The sequence below is a fragment of the Photinus pyralis genome, unplaced genomic scaffold, assembly GCF_008802855.1.
Source record: "Photinus pyralis isolate 1611_PpyrPB1 unplaced genomic scaffold, Ppyr1.3 Ppyr1.4_LG10, whole genome shotgun sequence".
In the NCBI taxonomy this organism is placed as follows: domain Eukaryota; kingdom Metazoa; phylum Arthropoda; class Insecta; order Coleoptera; family Lampyridae; genus Photinus; species Photinus pyralis.
This window is the reverse complement of record NW_022170250.1, coordinates 15,494,618-15,504,477: the sequence shown is the minus strand read 5'-3', so window position 1 is coordinate 15,504,477 and position 9,860 is coordinate 15,494,618. Positions and strand designations below refer to the sequence as shown.

Genomic DNA, 9,860 nt, shown 5'->3' with positions numbered 1-9,860 from the left:
TCTCAGATCGACCCGGAAAAAAAATATTCTTATAGAATCTGGCCTGTAGAATCCATAATTTCAAACAGTTCCAAGATTGGGCTTCTAGTTCAAAAGTTACAGCCCTTTGAATTTTTTTTCGAAATTGGTTTCTAGTCTATAACTTTTGATTGAGAAGTCTGATCGAAAAAGTACGAACTGATTTGGATTCTACGCACCCAAATTAATAAGAAAAAGTGTTTTCCCGAGAAATTTTGGTGTAGTCGATTTTTGGTAAAAAAGGAAGGCTATACACTGCCTTTTTTTGAGCCCCGAAAAAAAAATTGTCTCAGATCGACCCGGAAAAAAATTTTCTTATAGAATGTGGCCTATAGAATCCATAATTTCAAACAGTTCCAAGATTGGGCTACTAGTTCAAAAGTTACAGCCCTTTGAATTTTTTTCGAAATTGGTTTCTAGTCTATAACTTTTGATTGAGAAGTCGGGTCGAAAAAGTACGAATTGATTTCGATTCTACGCACCCAAATTAATAGAAAAAGTGTTTTCCCGAGAAATTTTGGTGTAGTCGATTTTTGATAAAAAAGGAAGGTTATACACTGCCTTTTTTGAGCCCCGAAAAAAAAATTGTCTCAGATCGACCCGGAAAAATTAGAATTTTGCAAGAAAAGATTGTATCAGGAGAACGTTAGGAGGTATCACTCAGTTTATCGCATACCTACTTTCGAATTCTATCCCTTTGTACGTTATTGAATTCCTGTGATCCTGATACAAAGTATTTGAAATAAAAGATTTATATTTATTGAGATTTTGTTATCCCGATATTCGCTTCAGTAAGTCAAGAGAGGAATCACTGAATCTGTGACTTTTTGTTGCATTTGCTTGCTTTTATGCGCTCCTGATACAACTATTTAAATGGCTACGGTACTATGTTGTATCGCTACAACAGCTTACTTGTATCAGAAAGGCATGACCTAATAAATACAGTTTCAAAAAAAATTTCGTGTCAGGATAACATGATACTGAACAGGTCATGTACCCCCCCCCCCCAAGACTCCCCGGTGCTACAATGTCTGAGGTACTTCTTAGAAGAACAGAATCTGATCATTCTTTCCCAAAAACTGTGATGAGAGTGGGGAAGGTTGCACGTTATGTCTAAGAAATTGATACCGGGGGGTCTGGGGGGTATGGAATACCCCCCAGTATACGAGGACTTGACTATATTTCTCCAATGGTTACCGGGGGGCGGAAAAGGAAGTAAAGATAGAATCATCGAGTCCCTGTTTCTTCACCCTACCTCTTGGCTGGGGGGTATTCCATACCCCCCAGACCCCCCGGTGCCACAATGTCTCAGGTACGTCTTAGAAGAAGAGAATCTGATCATTCTTCCTCCAAAAATTGTCATGAGAATGGGGAAGGTTACACGTTTTGTGTAAGAAATTGTTACCGGGGGATCTGGGGGGTATGGAATACCCCCCAGCATACGAAGACTTGACTATATTTCTCCAATGGTTACCGGGGGCGGTGGGGAGGTAAAGATAGAATCATCGAGTCCCTGATTCTTCATCCTACCTCTTGGCTTGGGGGGTATAGAATGTGGCCTGTAGAAACCATAATTTCTTACACAAAACGTGTCACCTTCCCCATTTTCATGACAGTTTTTGGAGGAAGAATGATCAGATTCTCTTCTTCTAAGAAGTACCTGAGACATTGCGGCACCGAGGGGTCTGGGGGGTATAGAATACCCCCAGCCAAGAGGTAGGGTGAAGAAACAGGGACTCGATGATTCTATCTTTACTTCCCTTTCCGCCCCCGGTAACCATTGGAGAAATATAGTCAAGTCTGGGTCTGGGGGTATGGAATACCCCCCAGCATACGAAGACTTGACTATATTTCTCCAATGGTTACCGGGGGCGGAAAGGGAAGTGAGGATAGAATCATCGAGTCCCTGTTTCTTCACCCTACCTCTTGACTGGGGGGTATTCCAGACCCCCCGGTGCCGCAATGTCTCAGGTACTTCTTAGAAGAAGAGAATCTGATCATTCTTCCTCCAAACACTGTCATGAGAATGGGGAAGGTTACACGTTTTGTGTAAGAAATTGTTACTGGGGGGTATGGAATACCCCCCAGCATACGAAGACTTGACTATATTTCTCCAATGGTTAGCGGGGGCGGAAAGGGAAGTAAAGATAGAATCATCGAGTCCCTGTTTCTTCACCCTACCTCTTGGCTGGGGGGGTATTCCATACCCCCCAGGCCCCCCGGTGCCGCAATGTCTCAGGTACTTCTTAGAAGAAGAGAATCTGATCATTCTTCCTCCAAAAATTGTCATGAGAATGGGGAAGGTTACACGTTTTGTGTAAGAAATTGTTACCGGGGGGCCTGGGGGGTATGGAATACCCCCCAGCATACGAAGACTTGACTATATTTCTCCAATGGTTACCGGGGGCGGTGGGGAGGTAAAGATAGAATCATCGAGTCCCTGATTCTTCATCCTACCTCTTGGTTTGGGGGGGTATTCCATACCCCCCAGCCCCCCGGCTGCCACAATGTCTCAGGTACGTCTTAGACGAAGAGAATCTGTATCATTCTTCCTCCAAAATTGTCATGAGAATTGGGAAGGTTACCCGTTTTGTGAAGAAATTGTACGGGGGGATCTGGGGGGTATGGAATAACCCCCCAGCATACGAAGACTTGACTATATTTCTCCAATGATTACCGGGGCGGTGGGGAGGTAAGATAGAATCATCGACAGTCCCTGATTCTTCATCCTACCTCTTGGTTTTGGGGTGTATAGAATGTGGCCTGTAGAAACCATAATTTCAAACAGTTCCAAGATTGGGCTACTAGTTCAAAAGTTACAGCCCTTTGAATTTTTTTTCGAAATTGGTTTCTAGTCTATAACTTTTGATTGAGAACTCTGATCGAAAAAGTACGAATTGATTTGGATTCTACGCACCCAAATTAATAAGAAAAAGTGTTTTCCCGAGAAATTTTGGTGTAGTCGAATTTTGGTAAAAAAAAGGAAGGTTATACTGGAAATGGATAATTTTTTGTCTCCCCTCCCTCTCCTACAAGCGAGCGAGTATTTTCAAATGTTGATTTTACTATCCCCCCAAAACCACACTACGCCTATATTACTTTTTTGGCAATTATAGTGTCTGGATTTTTAATATTAACAAAAATACAAAAAAATCAAAAATTTAAAAAAAAATGGAAAATGGTATACATACTCAAAAGGTTCCAAAAATCTATAAACATTTCAAAACATACTATGTGTCCAAAGAAAAAAAATGAAAAAGCAATAGCAACATTAAAAATGAAGTTGTACACAAACATTCAAATTTAAAAAAAATATATAATAACGATCAAAACAATTAGAAGAACTCGAAAATCCATGAAACGTTTCGGAAACAGTTCCCAATACATTAAATAATTCGAAAAATTGAAAATTTTTTTTAAAATAAGAAAAATCAAAAAATCACACTGACACAAAAGTTGTTTTCCCATATGAAATTGGCAATAAATAAAAATTTAAATAATGTAAAAAATTCAGAAAACTACCCCAAAATGAAATTCACACATTTTTAAAAAATTTAAAAAACGGATTTTGTTTAATTTTTTGGTTTTTGATTCTTTTTGATATGAAATTTACAATTTTTTTTAATTTTTACACTTGCGGGAACTGCCCATTTTAAATTATCCGTAATTTTTTTTTAATAGTCCTGTTCCTTTCTAAATTGTAATTTCTGTTTGATACTCCTAATTTTCCTTGGGTAAAACTTTTGTTTTGTGCACTTTTGTGGAATCTTCGCAGCTATTCTGAATTTTTTTGATTTTTGTTTTTTTAAATGGGTTGCTGAAGGCGGTTGGATTTTTTAGTGACACATTAATCTATATGACAGTTTCAGTTTTTCTATGACACATTTAGTCTATAAAATTTAGATAGCTGCAACAATTGTATTACATTTGGGAAGCTCGGTCTTCGGATAAAGGAGGGACGAATTTAATTTTGGATACCCTCCAATTAAAGATTCATTGCTTGTCCTCGTCAAACTTTTGAATGCAACGAGCCTTGCTGCAATGCGTCAATTCTTTTCTTGAAAGCGTCAAACATTTAAATTGCTTACCTCATGTAATCCTGCAGATTAAGGGATTCCCACGACATTTTAATCGAAAACACAAAAGGCGTCACATCATCCCTTACATTCCTTTTGAGTCTCCGATAAATTCATTTTAAAACAACCGATCACTCTCATTATAAGAAGGTGGTTAACGAAAAACGCTTGAGAAACACGTTACTACCGCACTTATTCGCCATCATCTTCCTTTTCGCTATACGACGCGTTTAATTAAAATGAAATGTTTAGGTTGACGTAACGAAAACGCCATAATTGAACCAAAATTGCTATGTACAAAAATTGTTTAAAAAAAGCGAACAAAATCCGACACCCGCAAACACCACCCCAACATTTCGCAGCAGCATCCCTTCGGTCCAGGATAACAGCGCACCTTCGGCGCGACTCGCCGCCGCTCGAGCCTCATCGAAAATCGAAGCACTTGGGGACGTTCGCTACATTTTCATTTTTATCGGGGCGCAAATGTGGGGAAACGGAACGCGCGCGTCTTCCTTAATAAAATTTTTCGACGACGCGCTCTTTTATGTCCCGCGGGCCTCGGAGAAGATTATTAGCGCGCCCTCCGCGAGACGAGGGATGAAAATGTAGGTCACTGGGGATGGGGTTTAATTGTACGCGACTAGGACGAAAATAGAAGCGTCGCCCGCAAGTTAAATAAAAACATCAAAATGCGACGTGTGGGCGAATTTTTTTCCGGGGTATTAATGAGAGTTTTTAAAGTTTCGACTTTGTTTTATGGGATATTTTATAGCGTGTCAAACTGTCGCAATCTCGTTCCAAGTCGTGTAAAAACAAGGGGGCGTGGTTAATCGGAATTCGCGGAGGCGATTGGTCGATTCGCGATCGCGGGGCGTGGTTACTTAAATCGCGCGACAAGGTGGAAATATTTTTAACAAATTTGTTCGCGTTAATTAATCATAAATAAACGTTGGGTTACGTTTGATGTTAAGGACGTCGAAATATTTACGTCAAATTATCGTGGGGACACGGAAAAAAAATAATATAAAAAATCCGAGCGAGACGGAGATAGATGTGTCCGAGCCGTTTTCAGAAGTCGCAAGTTTTCAGCTTTCAGTTTAACAAGAAAACGCGTGCAAGACAGTGCAGTGTCTCAATAGTTGGATGTTTACGGATCGGTCGCGGAACTATTAAAGCCCTTTTGGAACTGCCGGCCGTCTACAGCGGTGAGTATAGATACTTCGATTTCATATATGCGCTACACAAAAAATTAAAAAAAAAACATTTTGGTCACCATTTTTCATTTAATCGATTTTATCTAGATCGATCTAGAATAGGTTTGCATACAGGGTGTTGAGATTTGAGTTGTGCAAAAATTTTATTGAACAAATCTGTAGTTTGGACTAACGACTAAGTAGGTACTAGGCATAGTCTTTGCTATATTTTTTGGTTTAGTTCTACCATTGTACCTACCCCCCAATATAATCAAAGTATAGCGTAATTTTCCTCGCTTCAGCCAGTTGTCCAGACCTCCAGAAAACTTTGATGTTAAGTGATTATCTGTAGAAAGAATGTAGCTTGGTTTATCGGTTAACTATATTCTTATGGCAAACGACCAAAGAGTTATTAAAGATCATATGAGAAATACCCTGAAAAATGGCTGGAAAATCTCTGATAACTCCTGAAAAATCACACCAGAATTTCTAAAAAACTTCCAAACATTTTTGAAGGTCTTCTAAGGACCTTTTTCACATTTTCATTTTAGGTAACATCGTGTGAATGTAAAGCTAACAGAGAAATAAACGTGCGGGCCACAATTAAGAATTCTAAGCTCACTACTATTATCACAATCTGGGCTACCTTTGGTTACCTTGGTACCTTGATGCCTTGCTTAGAGAAAATTGGGTTAGGTTGTGCTTTCGGACCGCTTGGCAAATACATATTTTAGCGCGCTGCTTGACCCTTTGCTTAGGGGAACTTGGGTTGGATTGTGCCGAGCTTGCCTTCGACAACCACATCTTTTGGCGTGAAAATGTTCAAATTTAATAAGTAAGGCCAGCCCAATCATTTCTGGGCGAGCCCAAGGCGAGTTCGGCACATTCTCGACTACCCCTGCGCGTTGACGCTTTGTCTAGGGGAAATTGGGTTGGATTGTACCGAACTTGCCTTCGACAACCACATCTTTTGGCGTGAAAATGTTCAAATTTAATAAGTAAGGCCAGCCCAATCATTTCTGGGCGAGCCCAAGGCGAGTTCGGCACATTCTCGACTCCCCCTGCGCCTTGACGCTTTGTCTAGGGGAAATTGGGTTGGATTGTGCCGAACTTGCCTTCGACAACCACATCTTTTGGCGTGAAAATGTTCAAATTTAATAAGTAAGGCCCGCCCAACCATTTCTGGGCGAGCCCAAGGCGAGTTCGGCACATTCACGACTACCCCTGCGCCTTGACGCTTTGCCTAGGGGAAATTGGGTTGGATTGTACCGAACTTGCCTTCAGCAACCGCATCTTTTAGCGTGAAAATGTTCAAATTTAATAAGTAAGGCCCGCCCAACCATTTCTGGGCGAGCCCAAGGCGAGTTCGGCACATTCTCGACTACCCCTGCGCCTTGACGCTTTGTCTAGGGGAAATTGGGTTGGATTGTGCCGAACTTGCCTTCGACAACCACATCTTTTGGCGTGAAAATGTTCAAATTTAATAAGTAAGGCCCGCCCAATCATTTCTGGGCGAGCCCAAGGCGAGTTCGGCACATTCTCGACTACCCCTGCGCCTTGACGCTTTGTCTAGGGGAAATTGGGTTGGATTGTGCCGAACTTGCCTTCGACAACCACATCTTTTGGCGTGAAAATGTTCAAATTTAATAGGTAAGGCCAGCCCAATCATTTCTGGGCGAGCCCAAGGCGAGTTCGGCACATTCTCGACTACCCCTGCGCCTTGACGCTTTGTCTAGGGGAAATTGGGTTGGATTGTACCGAACTTGCCTTCGACAACCACATCTTTTGGCGTGAAAATGTTCAAATTTAATAAGTAAGGCCAGCCCAATCATTTCTGGGCGAGCCCAAGGCGAGTTCGGCACATTCTCGACTACCCCTGCGCCTTGACGCCGCGCCCTTGTACCTTGGGCTTTTGCCGCTTTACTTACAAGAAATTGGGTTTTGCCGAATACGCACAAATACGACAAAAATTAATTCTAAGATCGCCTAATTGAAATTCCGCAACGACTAATTTTAAGAGCGCTTGATTAATGCTGGCACGGAAAATTAGATGCGCCTAATTAAATTAATGCACCAAAGAAATTCCAATTTCGCAGCAACATGCAGAAAAATATTATTATAACAGGGACTTTAGCGTCATCAAGGAATTAATTAGTACCGTCAGCAATAGGTATCAATCTCTTAAAAGTATTTTATAAAGAACTGTATAATTACTACTTGATTGCTAAAAGTAAATTAATCCTTTACATTTTCCTTAATTTGATAAAAATTAATTCCACAGAGGCCAATTATTTTTGCTTCAGCAAATTTTAATTTTGATAGATCAGAATCAATACGTTACCTGAATTATATCTTCAAATCAATTTGATTTGCTTATGATGCAAACGTTATAGGTTACAATTTAAACAGTATACCTACATAGTTCCGTGTAATCGTCCTAACTGAGAGGCGGCAAAAAGAGGAGCATATAGAAACGCTCATAATAGGCTTATTGCAATGAAAGGGGTTAACCATCCCTGCATTGAAGCAAAAATAAACGGAAATAGTAAATGAACCTGGAATAATAAATGACTTACAGCTATCCCTTTAACACACATTCTTGTGATAAATGGACAGATTTTAACGGTCTTCTCACGAGTCAGAGGACGATCTCATGCTTAACTCGCAGTTGCAATCAAACTGCCGTAGTTAAGATTCCTGAATATCATAGAAAACCCCGACATCTAGTCGCCAGACATTCGGAAACAGTGCTCTATAGAAATTAAACGGCGCAGAATGGAAAATCTTCCATTCCACCGAATGCTCGCCTGGAAAATCGGCACTCTCAATTTCGACACCCGGTAGAACTCCTATGAAATGACTAAACCGCCCTACCATAATCGTTAGGGTTAGTTCGGCATATGGTAACTGTTAAGCGGTGGCAATAAAACTTTTTCTCTTTCAGTTTCAGGTCGGTCGTCTTCCGATGGTAACACGATGAATGTAAATTTCGAGCCGGTGGCTAATTACGTGTCAAGGACCAGCTCGTACGGCGCAAAATTACGCGAGAAATCCCTCTACGCCGGCGTCGCGCCGTTCTTTTCCGGCGGCGAGCACCGGTTGAAGAACGCGCAGACGGACTACAACGCCAACTTCTTCAAGTGCTTCGAGTCGACGAAGAAGCGACCCGGCGAAAAGTCGAAGACGGCGAAGCGCGGCGGCGATGAGTACGACAGCGCCGACAGTTCCGTCGATAGCGACGATGAGAAGGAGCTGAATCACATTTTCGAGCCGCAGAGCGGCAACTGCGGCCCGCGGAAGTGTCTGACGTGGGCGTGCAAGGCGTGCAAGAAGAAGACGGTCACGATCGACAGGAGAAAAGCGGCGACGCTGCGCGAAAGGCGTCGGTTGCGTAAGGTTGGTAGGGGAGTTTGATTTGGGTCCGTAAAGTTAGCAGGGATGATGCGTCATACGCAACATTGTTAAGAAGGGGGTCGTGTAACGTGGTGACGCAAAAAATCCGGCGCAATATGGTCTGTACAGGCACGAATTTTGGGCAGGCAAAAAATTGTTAAGATTACAGTCTATCAACTTCACCTGAGAAGTATTGCGGAGAATGCGGTACCGGGGGACCTGGGGGGGTATGGAATACCCCCCAGAACACACGATAGTGTTAAAAGGGTTGGCGAGTCTTTCTCTGCTGGGTGGCTCTTTATCCCCCGTGGCTTTTAATCTAATTTTTCGACGATCATCATCCAGTTTTAGTTTGCTGAGGGGGTATTTCCCCCCCCCCCGACCCCCCTGTAACAATGTCTTCCACAAAAATGTTTAGCCTTGAGGAGTCTCAGGATTTACTTTGTGATAAAGTCACCATATCAACTTCACCTAAGAAGTATTGCGGAAAATGTGGTACCGGGGGGCCTGGGGGGTATGGAATACCCCCCAGAACACACGTTAGTGTTAAAAGGGTTGGTGAGTCTTTCTCTGCTGGGTGGCTCTTTATCCCTCGTGGCTTTTAATCTAATTTTTCGACAATCATCATCCAGTTTTAGTTTTCTGGGGGGTATTCCATACCCCCCCGGTAACAATGTCTTCCACAAAAATGTTTAGCCTTGAGGAATCTCATGATTTACTTTATCATAAAGTCACCATATCAACTTCATCTAAGAAGTATTGGGGAAAATGTGGTACCGGGGGGCCTGGGGGGTATGGAATATCACATTATCACAAAGTAAATCATGAGACTCCTCAAGATTAAACATTTTTGTGGAAGACATTGTTACCAGGGGGTCTGGGGGGGGGGGGGGCTATGGAATACCTCCCAGCAAACTAAAACTGGATGATGATTGCTGAAAAATTAGATTACAAGTCACGAGGGTTAAAGAGCCACCCAGCAGAGAAAGACTCGCCAACCCTTTTAACACTAACGTGTGTTCTGGGGGGTATTCTATACCCCCCAGGCCCCCCGGTACCACATTTTCCGCAATACTTCTTAGGTGAAGTTGATATGGTGACATTATCACAAAGTAAATCATGAGACTCCTCAAGGCTAAACATTTTTGTGGAAGACATTGTTACCGGGGGGGGGGGGGGG

The 9,860-nt window shown here is 42.1% G+C and overlaps 1 protein-coding gene across 2 annotated transcripts in view; it reads left to right on the top strand.

The window, feature by feature from the left end:
* Window positions 1-3,736: 3,736 nt before the first annotated feature.
* LOC116161109 (transcription factor SUM-1) overlaps window positions 3,737-9,860 on the top strand; it is a 16,574-nt gene continuing 10,450 nt past the window's right edge. Inside the window, exons 1-2 of one of the 2 annotated variants that reach the window (XM_031474317.1) lie at window positions 3,737-5,299; window positions 8,232-8,683. In XM_031474317.1, coding sequence (XP_031330177.1) covers window positions 5,146-5,299; window positions 8,232-8,683 — 606 coding nt within the window. In that variant the 5' untranslated portion in view covers window positions 3,737-5,145. The remainder of the gene's footprint in view (window positions 5,300-8,231; window positions 8,684-9,860) is intronic. The other variant, XM_031474318.1, reaches the window with a different exon arrangement.